This window comes from Thunnus albacares, chromosome 12, assembly GCF_914725855.1.
Source record: "Thunnus albacares chromosome 12, fThuAlb1.1, whole genome shotgun sequence".
NCBI classification, from domain to species: Eukaryota; Metazoa; Chordata; class Actinopteri; order Scombriformes; family Scombridae; genus Thunnus; species Thunnus albacares.
In genome coordinates, this window is record NC_058117.1 from 14,434,916 (window position 1) to 14,456,076 (window position 21,161).

The 21,161-nt window shown below is 38.9% G+C and overlaps 1 protein-coding gene across 8 annotated transcripts in view; it reads right to left on the reverse strand.

Moving 5' to 3' along the window:
- Positions 1-21,161, reverse strand: part of gpc5c (glypican 5c) — a 120,300-nt gene that overhangs the window by 30,928 nt on the left and 68,211 nt on the right. For 6 of the 8 annotated variants that reach the window (XM_044369410.1, XM_044369409.1, XM_044369408.1 and 3 more), the window contains one exon: positions 9,600-9,720. In XM_044369410.1, coding sequence (XP_044225345.1) covers positions 9,600-9,720 — 121 coding nt within the window. Of the gene's footprint in view, positions 1-4,440; positions 4,640-9,599; positions 9,721-14,836; positions 15,235-21,161 lie in introns of those variants that run through there. The other 2 variants (XM_044369413.1, XM_044369412.1) reach the window with 2 other exon arrangements.

Sequence of the window (21,161 nt, forward strand, 5' to 3'; positions counted from 1 at the left end):
GGTCATCGTTGGGTTGCAGAGCTGGCAGACTTTAACTTTAAAATCAAATATCGACCAGGAAAGTCAAACACTGATGCAGATGGCCTGTCACGTATACCCCTAGACATTGACAGGTACATGAGCCAGTGCAGTGAGGAGGTTCACCCAGCAGTCATCAGTGCAGCAGTGACTGGAATTACTGTGGGAAGGGAAACACCTACCTGGGAGAATGTGTGTATTCAGGCAATCCGTCTGGTCCCAGTGGTGTTTCAGAGACTTTTAGCTTTAGTGGTGTGTCAAATACTTTTCATCTTGTTGATGAGCCAAAGGGCTGTGCTTTGATGTGACAAACTTTGACACTTTTGATTTTTTTTTCTGTAATCCACCTATGGAAGGATTTTGGTCTGAGTTATGTGTTTATTTGAGATACATGTACATAAAGAGGGTTATATGGTTGATTGAATACTTGTTACTGGTTTAAAATACAGTTATACTTACTCTTACTGATTGCTGTAAACATTGGCCTAACTAAAGGTGTGGGGATGAGTGTGACATATAGGATATTTATGTGTATCTGCCCACTCAATTGTGTGTTATTTTATGCATATGATATCGATTTTGTATCTTTACAGATACCCCCCCATTCAATTGGTAAATGAGTGCTGCCCTGACATCTCTGTCCTCATTGAAACTTGGCTTACTCAGAGTTTCAGATTTGGAAATACCTGTGGATGGTTACAATATCTTTTGCATTGACAGAAAATCAAAAGGAGGTAGTGTATTGATCTATGTCAGAGACTTTTTATTGGCCTGTCATATTGCTGCTGTCACACAACCAAAGAGTTTTGAATATATTGTTCTGGACATCTGCCCTGGAGGTAATGACCATTTTACAGTTATTGGAATTAACCATCCCCCATCTGCAAATTTGTGAGGCCCTGGAAGAAATTGCCAAATTAATATCATCCCATGTTAATTCTGAGCAAGGTATTTTGGGTGATTTGAATTTAGCTCTCAAAAAACTCAGACAACTCAGCCAGACTACAAGAACTTTGCTTAGAGCTTAATAAATTACATCGGTTAATTTCTAGTCCTACATGACCAAACAAATCAAATCCTTTTCAATCAACCATGATAGATCTTACATTAACAAACAATCCACTTAAGTACCCCACTAGTGCAGTTTTTGCTCAAGACATCAGCAACCATTGCCCAATTGCATCTGTTAGAAATATCCGAAACCCCAGAACTAACATCAATCCTTGCATAATAAAGAAAAGGAACTTTAAACATTTTTATGAGCATTTTTTAAAAAAATGATATTTATCACTCTGACCCTGAAAAAAACTGAAAACATTTCTGACTCTGACCTAACTTTTAACCATTTTAATAACGTACTTAATTTTTAACAACTTACTTAATAAACATGCTTTCTATAAAAAATTTTAGAGTAAAACACCGTTCTAATCCTTGATTCTCCCCAAACATTTCCAAAGCTCGCATTGTCAGAGATGCCTTTTGGAAGACAGCCAAAACTACCAATTATCCGACTGGCAGAATTTCAGGCACCAACGGAATAACTGTCTCAGACTTATTAGAAAAGCCAAATCTGACTTCTACTTGGCCTCGCTTGCAAATACCTCTGGAAATGCAAGTGAAATTTGGAAAATGATCAAATCCTTGAAAAATAATTCTCCTCCCTCACTCCCCCCTAAAATCTGCTTTGAAAACCACATCATAACAAACAAATTAAAGGGGACCTTAAGTTTTACATAGCTTACCTGTTGGAGGCATGCTGGTTGTTGGTCAGCTCTTCAGCAAATATTATCATCACTGTGACTGTTTCTGCTTGTACTATTCCTCCCTACTTTATTTCTGACTGATCTGCTGAACAAATAGCTCCAAATATCTCCATATCTTGTTGTGTCGACCGGTTTTTAGTACTAGTAATGAAACTATGCTAATTCGATGAGGAACATGTTTCATTTCCTGTAAATTCTTCACGATAAAAGTCTCCCATTATTTAGTTATTAAAAAGCTTTTAATATTAAGAGGCAAAAGCAGGAAATGTTGGGTTTTCATCAGCAGTAACTTAACACAACTCTGATATGGCTGTGCCTTAGCAGGCTTCCGGAAAGCTGGCCAATCAGAACAGAGTGGGCTCACTGGGAGGGGGGCATTGAAGAGAAAGGAGCTAAGACTGCCTGTTAGAGACAGAGGCTGAACTGAGGGGCTGCATAAAAGGCCAATATAAGATAAATAAGTAGTTTTTTGAACTGTGAATCATGCAAAGCTACTCTAGTGGAGTCCCAGAATAAAAATATAGAGCTGCAAATGAGAATAATAGGTCCCCTTTAAATATGTGTGAGGTCTTTAATCATTATTTCATTTCATCTGGCCATATGTTTAACAAACAGTTCACTACTACTACCTTAAGCTCTCCATCTGCAGGTCCTTCACCAAATATTGTCCACTCTGGCAATAAATCCTCTTTTACATCAGTAAGCTGAGGTGAGGCATACAGTAAATTGGTTGGTTTAAACCCTAATAAATCTAAGGGTGAAGATAATTTAGATAATTCCCTCCTCTGCCTCAGTGCTGATTTAACTGCAGCACTTCTAGCTCACATTTTTAACTTATCATTGGCATCGGGTAAAATTCTGAAAATCTGCACAGGTTATCCCATTATGTAAAGGTGGTGATCCTAGTGACTTAAATAACTACCGTCTGATCTCAAAATTGAAAATCAAAAATCCTGGAGTCCCTAGTAAATTCTAAACTAAGACCATTTCTAGAGTCAAAAATATATTATAGCCAGAGTGATCAGGATTTAGATCAAGTCATAGCACAACAACAGCTGCACTGCGTTCTCAACAATATTATTGAAGCCTTGGACAATCATCAACACTGTGCTGTACTTTTCATAGACCTATGTAAAGCATTTGACTCTGTTGATCATGATATTTTATTAGAAAAACTATGCTCAATTGGAGTAGATGAACAATCCATTAAATGGTTTTATGACTATCTCTCAAATAGAACTCAGGCAGTCGTTTCCAGCAGTTCCAAGTCAAGTCCCATTAAGGTTAGTATAGGTGTACCACAAGGGTCCATTCTTGGTCCTGTTTTATTCACCATATATATAAACAACATCATCTCTGCAAGCCCAAATAGTAATGTCTATTTTGATGCAGATGACACTATTTTATATGCCACTGGCTCTTCTCTTAACCTGGCCATTGTAAATCTACAGTCTGTGTTTGATACATTTCAGATCTCTCTCATCAAACATAAGCTTGTCTTAAATTCTGGCAAAACTAAATGTACGCTATTCTTAAAGTCACCTAAGAGTATCCAGCCAACTGCACATACTGTATCCAAACCCTTCAGGGTTCTGGAATTGAAACTGTTGAAAATTATAAATACTTGGGACTCTGTCTGGAAACCAGACTCACTTTTAAGACTCATGTGGAACACCTATCAAACAAACTGAAGGTCAAAATTGAATTTTTGTATAGAATCAAATCATGTTTCTCTTCTGCTAGTCGAAAGACCATTGTGCAATCTACAATTCTGTCTGTGCTTGATTATGGTGCATGCTTCTCCCTCCACCTTAAAGCCTCTTGACTCAGTGCATCACAGTGCACTGCGCTTCATCACAGTGATATATTTCTCACTCACACCATTGCATCTTATATGAAAAGGTTGGATGGTCCGCCTTAACAAACAGAAAGGATCAGCATTGTATGCTGTGTATTTATATGGCTCTACTTCAAAAATTGCCTAGTTATCTCTGCCCTACGTCAGCTCTCAGGACATTTTGGCATTAGCTGTACCTCTTGTTCACACTGAACTTAGAAAGTGGTTTCAAATATTATGCTGCATACCAATGGAATGAGCTCCAAAAATATGATAACATTCTCTTCTTTCACTTGAACATTTGTTTATTATTGTTTATTACATTTATTTATATCAGGGACCATGTACAAAACACATTAATCTCAAACAAAGAGAAAATATGCCTTGTACCAGATTTAGCTACTAGCTAATTTCCATCTGTAATCCATTTTAAAAGGTTGTACTTATGTCCTTGCAATCACACTTGTAATTGCTTTTCTTAATTTTGAAAAATGTATAATGTGTGTCTGTGAATTACCTGTGCATCTGTCTATGTTTAAATTGTATGTTTATTTTTGTACACAGGTCTCACAGATCCTGATCTCGACGAGACTACCTGTTTAAATAAAGGATTAAATAAAATAAATAAGAAATTTAAGTTCCCAGGATAAAGTGTTTTCATATTCATGCAACATTGGTATTCATTTGATGGAAATCTTATTCAAGAATTGAACTGAACTCATTAAAACAAATCTAAATTAATCAAATCGTGACTTTGAGAATCACAACTGAATCAAATCAAGAAATCAGTGCCAATATCCACCCTAACCAAGAACATTTTTATAATTTCACTGACAAACAACCTCTCCCTCACTCAATAATATTTTCTAAATATATGACACCACAGGAGCCTGTAATCACTCTTGTAGATAACCCTTGGAACATGGTGTTATAACTTGGGGGATTTTGACAATTTTGTGCCAGAAACACAAAACAGGTTGCATATTTTCTCCAGATGACAAGAATCTCTGTTTTCTTAGACCTGAAACCCAAGAGGAGAGTAAATATGACCCAGTGTGGAAAAACAGTCACAGTTCACTGGAGTTTTATGAGCTTTGCATTTAATTATAATGGCAAAAATGTTATGCTTAAATTAGAGAAGGTTCATGAAGTTTGGTTTCCAAGATAACAAAAGACCACTGGACAGACTTGTTGCTACAGCAGCAGCAGCAGAAAAGAGCAGCAGAGCTCAAGTGAAGGCCAACTCCATCATCTTCTTCAAGTAGAAAGAATTTGTCCCCTCCCTGTGACGAGCTACCAGCTCAGCTCGAGCTCTTTCTTCATCCCTGCCCTCCACTAACTCTTTAAAGCTAAAAGCCCTTTCTGATTTCTGCAGGCAGTGCAATAAAAGAGACATATACTGTGAAGGCATATTGAAGTCACAAAGTGAACTATGGGTGACTCATACAACTGAACCTATAGTCTCTTTTGATTAACAGAACAAATGTCATTAATCTATTTCTGTAGTCCTCTATATAGCATCAACAAACTGTCTGAACTAACAAGAGCTCACAGTAAGTCTAAGTCCCTGCAGTATCTGATAGATCCAAGGATCAGTTGGATCCATAGAGGGAATGTGGTGAGTGTGTGTTAAACACAAGTAAGACTTCTCTCATGTGGAACCTGGCTGGGCCACTGGCCAAACCAGACAGCAAAGCAGTAGTCAATCTCATCAATCACACATACAACTGGCCTCTGTGTACCGGGTTTTCATGCTGGAGTATGTCCAACTCTCTATCTGCTGCAGCTTTCACCATTTCTAATGATGCTGTGCTTTTGTGAATGTGTGAGTGTCTCAGAGAGGCAATAAAGAGGGAAATAGAAGCATGAGAATGATTGTCTAGATGTTTTTCCCCTGCACTGAATGTTGCCACTGACTTTGCATTTACCAAATTGCAGATTGAGAAACTGACAAATGATCTGGTCTTAATACTCAACATGGAAACAGATAGACCATTGTAAAAGTGTCCCCACCCAAAAACAGCTGGACTGATGGCCAGGAATCAAAAATCCACTTTGAAACATTTAATGTCCACATTAGCAATATTTACAGGCAGAGAGAACGAGAGTGGGAAAGAGGATAGTCAGAGGAGACACACAGGGGAGGACCGTAACTTGGCCTACTCACTTAATGGCCCATTTTATAGGAGGTCAAGAAATTAGGCTTGTCCTGTGTGTGTTTATGTGTTATTACCAGCTTTTACGTATTTGACTTAACATGGAGATGATATTGTTGTGGATGTGTAACTGTGTATGATCCTCTTGCCTCCACTTGCAAACCTGTCTGCCACAGGACGTGTGTGTAAATCAATCATATGTTCAGTGCGTTTGTACGTCCCTGTGTGCATACAAACACACACACACACACACACATACACCCACACAGACTCATTTTGTATGCGACTCTGAGTGCTTTAAGAGGAGAATGTCATGGATAGATGAGGGGTCAGAGTCTGTGATACATCAGCAGCAATTTCTAAATCCTCTTAGTGCCACAGTGCTTTGGGTCTAACTGCTCTCTGGTAGGTAAAAATATACATGTCTTAACCTCATTAATCCCGGAAATGGAGGCTATTCAAATTTGGAAAAGCTCAGATTAGAGATTCATTGAAATACCTGCAATACCTTTTTAGTCAAAAAAAGGGAATATGCATGCACTTTAAAATCAGTCAACTGTGTTTATTTTTATCAGGGTTTTTTGGATTTTCACTGAAAATGACTAGCTCCAAGGATGAAAGAAGACAAATACACAGAGATGCCTAATTGTACTTCTAACATATACACAAATTTCAAATCCCAACCTGAAAGATCTCACTTCTCAAAAATGTCTTCACTGTGAACATCTGCAACTCAAAGAGGTTTTCGCAAAGATAAAAGTACAGGAAAAAAACACACACAAAAGAACCAAAATTAACAACTGCAGAGACAGTTTGATTTTATCTAGTCCATCGAGACATCTCAGCAAATGCATTATTTAACAATGTTTCTTTCTGTTAAGCTTTTTGTTTGTCAGGTTTTTTTATACTCAGTGTGAGGCTGCCAAACATTGAAAAATTCCTGCTGTTCAATAACACGGATCAGATGTTTAAAGAATATATTTATTTATTGATGTAATCAGTAATATTTTACTGGCTCTTTCAACATACTAGCAATAACATATCAGCAGGAATTTGTAGGTGTTGCTGATCAATGCAGAGCACTTCACTGTTACCTCAAAGATTGCTGAGATTACAAACTTGCTAAATAGGCAGAGCTGTTCCGGCTGTGTGTATTTACTGGGAATGCGCCATACTCCTAGGCCCCCTGAACTACCCACTGTGCACAACACATTTGGTTTAATTCCTCCAAAACCTGCAAGAACACAGCATTTGTAACATGAAGGGATCTCAGGAAAACTTTGACTCTCCTGCCTCCCTCTATTATTTTAAAACTGTAAAATATGGGAGATTGTTCCTACCTGATTCAAAAAGTCAAAAAACTACTCATCTCACAATATCCACATAGACATAGCTAATCATTACCTTTTTATTAGTACAATTGTAGAGTGCTGTTTCCACCTCCTGGACTTGAAACCAACATGCAGTCTCTACTGGCATCAAGACCCGATCTAGAACCTGAACAGTGATAGTCATGTTGTTGATGGTTATGTTCCTGACAGATTATGGAGCTCATGTCCACAGCCAATGAGTTTAGTCAATATCTGAGGTACCAAGGGTTTCCAGTACAGTTTGTGATTTGGAAAAGGATTCAGGTGGGCTTGCCAAAACCAATCAGGAAAGAAACTTATTTTGTTTGCCCACGTGGAGGATTCTTATATAATGGTACTTACTGTTTCCAAACATCTGTTAAGGGCCCTGCATAAAGACAGCTGTGGACAAATGACGACCCTGAACTAGACAACAAGACACGTGACATCTGTATGTTGATATTTGTCTTGTGTTATATTTAAATGACTATTATCTTACTGAGTCTATAGACAAAGACATAGACAGAAAATAGAACGACACCACACTTTAAACCATGAGTTGGTTAAAAAATCCTGTTCCTAACTTTTACCTACCTATCAAAGTAACATTTTGCAAGAAGCTTAAGTATGACAACTTAAAGATATGCTCCCTGATTTTGGTCACTGTTGATATTTGATGTTGGCACCAGCGCTCACAGTTGAGCGTCAACATAACAGTGATGTGGGAGGAAATTGGGGGATTTGGGAGTGCTACAGGCTGCTATAACAAAATGGAGTGTGCCTTTAAGCTTGTCGAAGGTCTATTGAGCGTGAAATGGTATTAGCCTTTTAAGTATGGTGGCACAGGATCTAATTCTGAACAAAACCACTTTGATCTATATAAATCAGTTTGGATAGTGACCAAACGTTCAAGGCAGTCACAGGTGAAAAGTCAGAAGTTATCAGCTTTAAAATGTATTCAGAAATTAGTGTCAAGCAAACACTTTGGGAAATCTGCTACTTCCTTACAGTTTAATGTATACCTATTGCCACTGTGCAAAGCTGTCTGTGATAAAATGTATTCCTCCACTTGTGGATGTTTAACTATTTTGAATATACCTTGGACAGCCTACTACATTATGCAGTTTAACACTGTGATCCTTTGCTCTTATCTGGCACAAACACAAAGCTCTGCCAAGCTCTGCCACCTGGTCTTGATTCAAGGTAGTCCTTTCAATCCTGTAAATGTCAACAGGACACACGCTCAATTCTGCATAGTTACCATGACAACGGGGTACTTGACAGCCACTATGCACAATAGGATGTTGTGGTCTGACAGAAATGATCTGGAGCTGTCAGTGGCAGGCAGGATACAAGATACACGTGAGCAGAGCCGGGAAAATAACATATGGATGAGAGAGAGAGGAAAGATGGAGATGAAGGTAAGGGGATGTGTGCAGATAAGGATAAAGGACTGTCATGCTATAGAGTGGAATACAAGCAAAACACGAATGCATTAACAGAGAGAACAAAAGACAAATTAGAAAAAGACAAAGCAAGACAGAGCAAATTTTAGGTGTGTTACACGGAGGCATCAGAAATCAGCAATCAACAGGTACCGAAAGGTTAAAAACAGAGCAAAGAAAGAGTGAGATAGAGATAAAAAAAAAGAGCGAGATGGCTGGTGTACTATCTGTGGGCATAATTTTCAGGGCAACAAAAAGGCAGGCAGGCAGAGGGGAACCAAATCCTGGTCCGTTTGTCTCCTCAAATGGCCTCTAGGGACTGTGTGAAATGGCTCTTTTCTTCTTGGTCCTTTTCAGCCCTAAACCCCATCTACATGACAAACAGTGTCACTTTGAAGCTGCTTGTATCATCTCTGCCTATCTGTCACTCATTCCTGACCTTTTGCTCCCGCCTCTCATCTTTCTCTTTTTCTCTTTCCACAGTAATTCACTTTTTTTTTTTGTCGCTGTCTCCCTTTCATCATCTATCCTTTTCATTTAACTTTGATATCTGCCTCTCAAAACAAGTCTTTGGATTTGAAGCAAATGGCAAAGACATTTCAGCAGTTCTTCTGACTATGTCTTATGTTGTTTGAGGAGCATTAATTAGACAAAAGCCCAATCAATTAAAACTAACCAAGTGTTGGTTACATAATACTTCATAGTTAACCTTGAAATCTGAATTCATTCTTGAGGATCAAAAGATTTAATTGAGCCTTGTTATCCACATAAATGAAGCAGATAAACAATAAGGCCAATCAGTAATGTCATTACGCCTCCTTTGTTTTGGCCTGTATTGGCACTCACCCACATATTATGTGTGATATATAGATGAACAAACACATGATTCAGTGCCTCTATTAGGCTATCACTGTATTTTTTTACACACTGAAACACAGGTGCTTTTGTACATATGGGTGCGTGAGTGTACATTCAAAAAATGAACTTTATTAGTGATGCAATGTCCTCATGCTGAGCAAAGGTCATCCTACCTGGTTGAAGCGCTCCATCCTCTCCTTGACCTCAGCAAGTGTAGGGTTTGGGCTGCGAACCTTGACCTCTGGATTTTGCCTCTGGGCGTGTAGACCATTTCCTACCACTCTGCCAGTATAGCTGTGAGAAAAAGAAAGTGGGAGTGTGGGAGTCAGGTATTTAGAGAAAAATTGGGGGATATTGGTGTCAAATAAAGGAAGATACCCTTTTAGCTGTAGAAAGAAAGAAAAGAAGTTGTTGCTTGACAAAACCCTAATTTTACGTTATTCTGCTTGTAATAGTATAGTATTAGTATTGTATGTATTTGTTATTGTGAGATTTAATATTTTATTGTTGTATATAACCATGTGTAATTAAACAGTATACATCTTGGACTTTACTGTGCTACGCTTGACAAATAAACTAAGATGTAATCCTGCTTTTATGTCAAATAAAATAAAACAAAACAGAAACATACATTATGTAGTCCATCAAAGTCTGTATTTAAAGTCTTCCTACTGTACCAGAAAACGTGTTCAACATAAACTAGAAACCATTAGGGACTCATTTGTCAAAGATGAAACACCGAGCATGTTGCACATTAAAGACTCCATTGTGCAATATGTTTTCTATCAACATCACATCAAATGAATCAAATGTGGTCAGAAATCATTCATTGCTACTATGATTCATTAATTCAAATATGACTGAACATTGCCTTGTAAAAATGAAATTTAGAGAAATGGTGAACTGGACCCCTTAATCCCTGGCATGCTCTGTGGGCCTGGAGCTTGGCGGGGATTACAGCTGTTGATTTTGTCAGAGCTGTTGTTGAGCTGATGTCGAGCTGATGTCAGGGAGGCTAACATTTTTAGCAGCATCCCTGATTTACAGAAGAAGTGTCTTAATTGTGCAATCACAGACACAAAAGTTGTTTTGGGAAAAAAAACAAAAAAGTAAAATATGACTTGGCGAACCACACTTCAGGCTCCAGAATTAATTGATTTAACATTTTATAGTTTTAAAAGGTAAAAAATTTGAAGGAAATGGATTACATTACGATTTATTGTTTTGAGCATGCATTTGATGATATATTAAAGGCAGCTGTGCCTCTATATTTCGTGAAGCAAGGTTGTACTGAAGGGTTGTGTTTGAAATCCAAGTCCTGCTAGGAAAATCAGTACAGGATTAATAACACACACACTGTAACTGATATTTATTATTTCTTCATAATACTGTCTCTATTGAAAATAACCATTTATTAACTGTTACTAATAACTGAAAGTGACAGGCTGGTAACAGGAAATTAGTCATAATACTTTTCCTAATTTAGACAGTAACCACTAACTGACTAATGACTGTTATTCTTGTAAAGAACAGAATAGTAATTAGTGACTAAAACCATCCTCGAAGCTATTTATTCCTGATTTTAGGGAAACAATGAGACATCAAACAGTCTGACAGAACTAGAAGCTCATCAAAAATTACCCTGCCTTACAGAGAAACTGAAAGTACATGTACTTTCAAATGCATTATTATTGGCGATAACGGCTGTTAGTGTAAAAACCCATTCACCTTGTCTTACAGTAACTCTCCCTTTTTTAGAGTTTTTGTACATATACACACACTCATCCCCCTCCTGCTTTGGGATCCTCCCAGGTATCAGTGTTCCTCACCCTGGCCCCAAAGTTAAGCATCAACAACCTCCAAAGGAAACTTATATTGCCTGCTTGTATGATCTTAACCATTTGATAATATATAGCAGGCTTAGATTCGCAGACTGGCTTATAAACTGCGAGGCTTGCCTTGCACACAAAATTTTTTTTTTATTCCCACAGCTATTATACTGTTACCCAAATTAATTTGAGAATTATATGTTGATGTTAATCTTCCATGCGTGGGGGATTTAACAGCGTTAGAGAGGAATGACATGTGCTGGCATCAAATCAATTGATGCTTCCACAAGGCAGCACAAGGCTGATAAAGTGATTATGGTTGGTGTAAGTGAGTATGTTTATATGGATATGGGTACATGCGTGCATTTGTGTTGTGCGTGCATTGTGCATGCACACACACTTATATGCATACATGTGAATATGAGTGGAGGCAATCATAAAAGTGCTGAACTTGAGAATCTCTGGCCTGTGATCTAAGCAATGCCTTGATAAGGTCTGTGCTCCTTCGTCTTGCTGAAACAGCACTTTACAGAGAGCCCATAAAAATGCAAAACTTTCTTGCTTAACCTTCTGCCGCTACACATTACTTTGCATCCCGTTCTTGTTTATTTCTTCTTCCTCCTTCAATCACTTGTTTCACTTTAGTGTATTTGCAAAGTCAGTCCCTCCCCCCCAGCCCCACCCCAACCAAAGACACAAACCACTGTCTGCTTTGACAGCAATTGAAGCTCTTAATTGCCAACAGCTCTGAATCTTCTCTTGTCAAGATGGAAACAATCGATAGCTTTTGGACTTTCAACTCCCCGTCCTTTGACATAAAAGATTAATTGAAGAATCAAACAGCTCCCTAAGCAGTGGTTGAAAGTGGAAGGCTTGTGTGTTTGGGAGCGTGAGCGTGTCTGTCTCCAGACTTGGCTTGGGATAACAGTGTTGGCTCGGAAATGAGCTCATCAGATGGGATGCTAATGAAAGGGAAGTGTCAGGGCGAGTTTTGCAGTGTGTTAGGCGTGGAACATTTCATCGCAGGATATGTTTGATATTACACAGAGGATGTGACAACTGACACAGCTGGACATCCCAGGGCTGTGTACCTGAGAGACAGACAATTAATACTGCAAATTTCGGGACAGATCTGGAGCAGTCTTATCATAACATCAGATGTTATGATAAAACTACTGCCAATGGCAATAACATACTATTTCAAATAGTTCTCACTATAGTCCTACAGCATGTCCTACCAAATTAAAGTTAACGTAGAGCAGAAGACTATACAAGAAAAATAAAAGACTGCAGCACCCAAATAATCTTTCTCTCTCTTGTGTGGCTAATAAATTAATAACAGCTTTCTGCAATCAACAGGACCTCCTCTCCTCTGGTGGTCTCACACGTTCAACTTCAACAAACAATCAAAATGACTACCTACACATGTTTGGCCTCTGACTCATAGCTCTCCGACTCTCTCTATAGATCTGACTCATTCCACTGTGAATACCCAATTGATGCACTTTCCTAAAGGCAGCTTTGTCTGTTCTCGTCATTCCCTCTGCCTGGAGCACAGAGTAGCAGTGACCTCCACTCCCTGATGTTGACCGCAAGCTGAACTGTCTTGATCTGTTGACGGCTTGCAGGAATGTTCATGGGTTGTAAGTCAGAAAACACAAATTCAATATTAATCTCTTGAAGTGTACAGGGATATAGCAGAGAAAAAAACATTTGAGTGTGCTCAAGTGTTGAAAACAAAGCTATGCTATAGCATGAATAATAACATTGCAAGGATATGTCAACATTTAATGAGGGGTATACAGAAGGTTAGCTAATGCCAGAGTGAGGGGGCGTTTAGTAGAATGGCCCCAGGTAAAGTAGATTCTGGTTGTCTTTCATCTGTGCTCAGTTCTTGACTGATCACCGAGATCTGGCTGGAAGGCTTAAAGAGCCCACAACAGTCACCAGGGATTCAATTAGCTAGAATTTTTCGTGTGTTTGTTTCTTAAGTATAGGTAAGGGTCATCTTTGCATTTCTCCATACATCTGTCTTTCTGTAAAACTAAAACTAGATTCTTTCTTGTTCTACTTAACCTTCTGAGCAGAGCTTATTTTTTAAACCTCCCAAAGTTGAACATACGGCACCATAATTACTGGAGTCTTACAAGAAGACCCAAAGAGACTATAAAATAAACATGTAGCAGGTAGGCTTGTTGGATTCTAATTGGTCTATTTGCTTAATTGCATTCACGCTGCAAAACTGTCTGCAAAGACCTCTGCCAGGATCCCAGTGGTTAATGGGATTATCCAAATGTATCTGCCAATAAGAGAACTGGTTGTACATCATCTCAGAGATGATTAAAAGTAGGTTCTGTTGATATTTCTGATGTGCTTCAAGATTCACACTGGAATTAAACAGCACAGGAAGGTTACATGATGTGCTTGGAGCTTGACATTTTGTGTCAGGAATTTTAATTTAGTACACAGTTTATTTGGATCTTTGCCCTTGTAATAACAATCAATAATTATCTTGTGTTAGTTCAAAAGCTGAAAATTCTGTAAAAAAAAACAAACAAAAAAACATGAGTTTACTTGATCAATGCCTTGATGCAATGTATCAATAGGATAATATTAGAGGGTTATATCTATGTTGCCCAGTAAGTTGTGTAAAGACTGAACTTGTATTGTGCTGTTTAAAGACTCACGGGCATCAAAGACAAGTACTCATTCGTGTGGCCCCTAGGAAGACTAGCAACCACTTTCTGAATCTTTGACAACAATGAAAGGTGAATAAATCCCAGAACACTGCGTGTATGTGTAAGGTGCCATTACAATTAAAAAGCCACCAGTCAGTTTATATATCAGTATATTTGTTAGATCAATGTAACTACAGCTCCTTATGCCTAGCCAAAATATTAGACATTGAACATATTTCAGTTTGCTTATGCGATTACATATTTGTATGTAAACTGACTTGGATGAATGATTCCTCTGAAACAAACCCGCTGGAATGAGAGCAAACCGGGAGGGGAAAAGTGTTAATGAGTAATGATTGAAAGGAGATGTGAGGTTGTTCTCTTGTGTGAGAGAGTGTGTATTTTTGTCGTTGTGGGTGGTACTATTTTTGATGAGAAGGGCGCTGGTGATACTGCTGTCAGGGTAAACAGCAAATTGATGGTTCATCATGAGTAATAAAAAACCTCTCCCCACCCTCCCGGCTTTTGTGGGTAGACAGGATTGAACATGTGTCGAGTTATTCAGAGAGAAGTCCTAAGATTACTACTATTAATATTACCGTTAATAACTGAATATTACTGCATATGTGGAACACTTTGTAAAACATGAACAGTGCTGAGGTCAAGGAGACAGCAATTGCCTTAGAGTTTTAAAATAGATCCCTCTCTTTTTGAGGTCTACTGTGATTTTTTTTTTTTTTTTTGATTCTGTCGGCCCTCTGTCAAAAAATAAATGGACAATAAGTATGCACTATGAAAACATTCTCTCTCTAATTAAATTCTCTCTCTATTCTCTCTTTCACACATACAAGTACAACAAACATGTTTATACATAAACAGAGATTAGAAGAGTTAGCACATATTTTAGTAACAAAACAAGAGCTTTACAAAGAATACACTGTACTGGACACAGAATTAAAGACAGCATCAGCAGCAGAGTCTAAACAGAAGAGATGCACTAATATGTTTTAAGCCAATACTAATATCACATATACTACCCACATTGGTTGATTCCAGTAAAGCAACCCTTATTTTAATACATGACATTTTCAGATATGCATTTCTTCAGAATGTGACTATTTTATTGTCTGTTGCTAATTTGACAGTTTTATCAAGAGACACATGTTCACGTAAGATGAAAACATATACATGTCACATATACTGCTCTCCATACCATTAAGCCCATAACATCGTAAAATACAGCATTACAGCCTCGTCTTCCTGCCCACTGGAACAAGAGGACCTGAAGTCCCGGGTGAGGCCTGTAGTGAAAGCAAGGGAGGGGTTGAGTAGATGTTTGTAGCCAGCTAACTTTACGAGCACGGCTTGGACATGTTGAAATACTCTGAACAGGAGGTTTTGTTCTGAAAGGCCAGACTGTTCTCACACGCTGTGAGCTTAGCAGCCATTCACTCTACCAACACTAAACACATTAACAGGCAACTGGTCAAAAGCCACTTTGCAAACATTTAATCAGCATGACATATGTGCACATACTGTCTCTTGGACAGTAAACATGAACATGTGCAAACACATGCAAATGTTGCACAAGCGTATACCCAGTAATGCAATGTCAACATACAGTGCTGTATAACCACAAAACACTCGGACATTAGCCATACAACAAACCCTCCAACCCACAGCTTGTTGTTCCCAATGATTGACTTGTTTGCACCAATAAAAACAGTTAAGATAAATATTTTATACATAAGCTATGAAGCACAGGCAAAATCTGTGGTAGCTCTCACAGAAGATGTCCAAACGCCTGGCAGCTTGCTGTGCTTCAAAGACAACTTTATTAGCATGGAAATACTTAGATCATAAAATGCACAAGGAGACACAGCAAGCAAATCAGGAGAGGTCATCTGTAGGGCAGGCAAGCTCAAACAGTGTGCTTTTCTTTCTATGCTCTATTTCTCCCTCCTCCACCCCACCCTCCACCCACCCACCCCACCTATTATTTTGCATTCTTAAGCAATCTCTCCAAGTCCACCAAGAGGCCATGTCTTCAGTTCAAGACATCTTTAATCCTCTTGATTTCACTGCCCACCACCACAAACTCTATAGTATTAAATCGACACTCTCTCTCTCTCCTCTTGTTGCTGTCTTTCGTAACCCAGCTGGTTACCACATGAACACGCTAAACGCCACCAGTAGCTGCAGTCTCTTGGAAGTCTCAGCAGTACCTGGGGCGTGCGGTCTTGGCTTAATTTTACTCTCACTCTATTCCCACTAGCTCTATTTTTTTCCCCCTCTTTATCTGCCTCCTCCTATCTCTTGACCTCACCTCTTCCTTGTTCCAGCTGGCAGCTTGGGGATTTGGAAATGAAACAGTTCTGTGGCCAGTCTTGTCCCAGTGAGACTCCAACCTAATGGATGTTCAGAAACACTATGACACTATGGATAATGAGACTGACTTTGAGAAAAGTTATCCCAAGTTCAACTACTAGAAAAACTCAAAATAGGTTGTTCAAAAATTCTAGAACTGTTCTATTTTATTAAAGGTTGGATTTTTGGTTTCCACTGCTGAAATTGAAACTTTTGACTGTAGTTTCGAGGGAAGAGACTTCAAATTATTTGTCCAAATTTTGTGAAGCTCCCAGTTAATCTATTTAAGAGCTGACTCAAGGGTGCCATGTGATTCTGTAGACCTGGCCAGTAGCCCAGTGGGCCCTCTGTCATGGTTCTTTGCAGCCTGGCAAGCTGCTATATTGAGTGATGAGTCAGAGATGTAAGCAGAGTCAGCCTGGGTCAGAAATATAAAGAGCAGCATAGGCGCCGCAGTCATGTTGGCAACTCTAAACAAGATCAACAACACAGTCAGCTGCTGGACCCCGCAATCTCATCTATTCTTTTTTGAAGTTACTTGGAATCTATTTTGATGATTTCATACTGTCCAACCGCTCCTTTTTCATGGGAAGTGTCCGCATGACTAATCATGAGATGGTGTGGAACTCTTTAAACTTGTTTTTCCTTGATAATAATCCATCTGTGGCTCATCAAACTGTGTCCTTCTCTAGATGGGAATGTGAATGTAAAAGATTCCCAGTGAATATCAATTCTGTGGCTTTAACTTGATCTTACGGTATGTTACCTAAAGAAGTGGTTTCCAACCTTTCTGACTTGTGACCCCCCCCATAAAACAAAGTAGCCTAGTGTCTACTTGCAACCCCTTGTCACAGGTTGCATAAATCTACCTTTTGTGATCAGTTCAAATAAAGAGCAATTTTTCCATTCTGAGATTTTCAAGAGGTTAAGTTCATAGTTGAGTCTAAAAAAAGTCTGGAAAAAGAAAATAAACTGAATTTTATGTAGGAGTTGTTTTTTCTACTTTCCTTTCCTTTTACTATTAATGGTGGGGTTCCACTCTCACATATAAACAGTCCACAGGTTATTAGCTCTGGTTACACTAACTGCAGGGTTATGTCACTTCAGCCAAGATCAAACATTTGTGTCCAAGAGCTTAACATTAATGAATCTTTACAGTTTTTGTCTTGGACTTCACCTGAGGCATGACACCTGTGCTGAGTTGCTGGTATATCTGTCTTTCAGGCACTGTGGACCAATGAAATATGGCTGTTTATGGCTGTGTAGCTGGATTGGAATTACACACCACTATGTTGGTCTCAACTGCTTTGCCACTTCTTAAGAGGTCCCTGGGTGACTTTACCAAGACTAGGATGGTTTATTGAGTGGTTGCACTGTAACAGCTATATGGTTGAAGGTCCAATGGATCAAATTACTCATGGCTATTACGCACTGAAAGCCTGTCCTCTACAGTGCAGTAAAAGGTGTTACTGCACTTATGAATGGCTCCCTTCATACTGTATGTTTGTTTTCTGTATTCTTTTTTAATGTTATCAAATACATGTAAACAGCTTTTATTGGGTCAAGTTTCAAATCAATATTTCTCCACACCATCAACATGGTATAATCTCTTCCACTGAGTGCTCCCCTGGGGAATCCAGATATCTAGCTTTCATACACAATAATTAAATTCAAATTTCCTTTCATTTGTATCATGCACATTGCTCTTTTGTCAAATGACCAGAGCTCCATGTTGTTGCAAAGCAAAGCAGCCTATCTGACTGTTTACTTCTCTCCATGTTTGTTTGTGTAATCAGTGGGATAGCTGTTGGCTGGATGTATTATCAGATTTTTGGGTGGATGAAGATGAAAACCGACCCCAGTCCTCTCTGAGCCACTAGACCATGGTCTTTTGGAGATGCGGCCCACTGCTAATAGCAAGCTGGAACTCTCTTTAGAATTGGGATTTCCAATCTGCTCAGTGCCAAATGAATTTTAAAAAATGCTGTGGAATTTCCAGTGGGCGTGTGTAGCGCTGAGGTTAAACATACACTTCCTGGATACATCCGGCCTAAATGTTTAAATGTAGATGTTGCCCTGGTCCTTGTTTGTGGTAAAAAACAGGTCAGCTGTAGGCTACCTCAAGAAGTACTCTGTCTTTTGGGTTGAGCCCAAGTCTAGTCCTGTACTGGTATGCTCTCTAAGCCACCGTGACCTGGACCAACCCTGAGGAGCAAAAGGGAGGGCCAAGATGAAGTGAATGTAAGGAGAGAAAAAACAGAGGTAGGAAAATGATCTATGACTAGGCACAGTGATTCACTTAGCATGCACATACACTTACAGGTAATGACATACTGTGATTACCTTGTACCTAGGAGGCGTTTGATACTCATCATTACAGCTATTCTATCTGTCTATTTCTAATTCCCTCTCCAGGCTAGGTGATGTCTACAATATCTAGTTTGGCTCATCATTAGCCCATTACTAGCCTACACACAGGCAAACATGTTTCATTTCAATGCTACTCCAGGCTAATGAACAAGTATCGATTTATCTAACAATCACAGCAACTGCAAAGAGCTGAATTAATTTGGTGTAAGTGACTGGCTTTTGGCAACAAACTGCTCGTAGTCTCGTTTTCTTACTCACATTCTCTCACACAGTCTCTCTCTTTTCCTCTTATCCTGGAATCTGTGTAAGCAAATCTTGACATTAGCAAATCAAACCTTGCAGCACAGTGTAATGTGCAGTATATACTTTCCAACTCTCTGAGAGGGCATCAGATCCAACATGTACTGTAAGTACTTGGTGCTGCCTCGACACACTGATATGATGTTGAAGGTCTAGTGTCACACAGAAGAAATACAAATTGCATATTGCTGCGATTCGAGTACATTTCTATATAGTACAAAGGCAGTACTTTCAGATTTCAAACTTAGTCGCTGGTCTGACAGTGTAGCAAAATATGCTTCCACACTGCACCCGTGTGGCCAATATTATGTACTGAAAGCAAACAGCATCAACTCTTTGAGGCATCTGGACATTCTGAAGTTGCATTTTAAGAATGAGCTCAGACTCTGCATCTAGGCTAATAGGCTCTTAAAAGCATCAGTTGTTGTATCTCATGCTTGTCTCTTTGATATTGGTCTTAAACACAGAAAGCATCACTAAACCTCCCTCATAATTTCTTCTTTGGTTTTGGAGATGTTGTGCATAGCCTGTAGCATTGAGACTGGTCACAGCTGAGGGTACACAAACTTGAGCCAGTGCAGACACTTATTTTTCAAAATTTCAGTTTCATTCAATTAAATGCAATTCATCTCAACTCAGATCAGTTTAGTTATACCCGTACTTGTAGAATTGTTATTTGAGATTAAGAACAAACTGAATGACCTTTTCCAATACAAAGTGAGAGAGTTGTCCCCCCTAACTCCTCCTCCTATTAACCAATTACAAATCAGAGTGAGTAGTTTGTTACATGAGAGCTAAAATATGAAGAGCCTATAAAGAGCTTAAAAGACCAGTGTAAAGGATTTAGTGAATGAATGAATGAATGGCCCTCTCTAGAGCCATTGTTTGGTTTGTCTGTTCTGGGCTACTGTAGAAACATGGCGGTGCAACATGGCGGACTCCGTGGATGCACCGGCTCCCTATGTAGATATAAAGGGCTCATTCTAAATTAACAAAAACACAATGATTCTTATTTTCAGGTGATAATACACTAATTAAAATATACTTATGAATATTATATTCCATTTCTACACACTGCACCTTTAAGTAGTGCTAGAGACAGACAAATGTGAACATACAGTATGGCTATAGTGTTTAAAACTTTAATAGTCTCTGGTGGCAGTTACATAGATTACAACTGTAATTGGCTTGTGGTTTGCTTTGAGGCCATTCCCAGGCCTGACTGTCCCGACTGTGTCTGTCACTGGGTGTAACTGTTCCCCACCTCTCTGTGTCGCCTGCTTCGATGTACCAGCAGACATACTGCAGGCTGAGTCAACAGACCACACAGACTTCTGGGAAAACACTATACAGCTCCATTAGATTGGAGGAACAAGAAAGTCATGTCCGTCTTGCCCACACACGCAAATAACATGCAGACAAGTATCGTTTCCTGACAAAGACGATTTCTCTCTTGTGCATATACCCCACACACTCACTCACACACACTTTCGTCACTCTGTACTCCTCACAAACGTGCACACATAGCCACCTCTGTGTTTGAATTTGCAGATTTAATTACACAGGTGTGTCTTCAAAATGTCAAGAAATTCCACCAATGATTCTTAATATGAAAATGTCTCAAGTTAGAGGAGGATGTGTACTTTTCTGCCACTCTTTGCTGTAATTGTGGCTGACAGCGAACCCATTGCTAGAGCTGAATTAAGTAAGTTAACCCTTTTAGACCTATGCCCAGAAGTGGCCACCTGGATGTGATTAGTCTTTTTTTTTGTGTGTAAAATAGATGATAGATGGTGATATACTGTGCATCATCAAGCACTAAATGTCTTTTTTTTAAGCACACACTTTTTCATATTTCAATTTATGTCAATTAGTGAACTTATAGCTCCTATAACTATATAACAAACAAGGCAGGTGGGCAGGATTTAAGTAAAATTAACTAATTTTCATCTAACACCAGTATACCGATAGGGTTTGGTCTATGCAAAAACAAGCGTCACTGGACTGCACTGATTTCTCAAACACATGTTGAAACTTGTGTAAACTGATTAAGCACTTACCTTCTTAAATGACACTGATTTCCCAGTAGGTGGCAGCATTAACCAATTTATATTCCACAAAGTTCCACCAGACCACTCACTAATTTCAAGGATAGTGTGTGTGTACGGTATGTATCACTGTAAGAACAAAT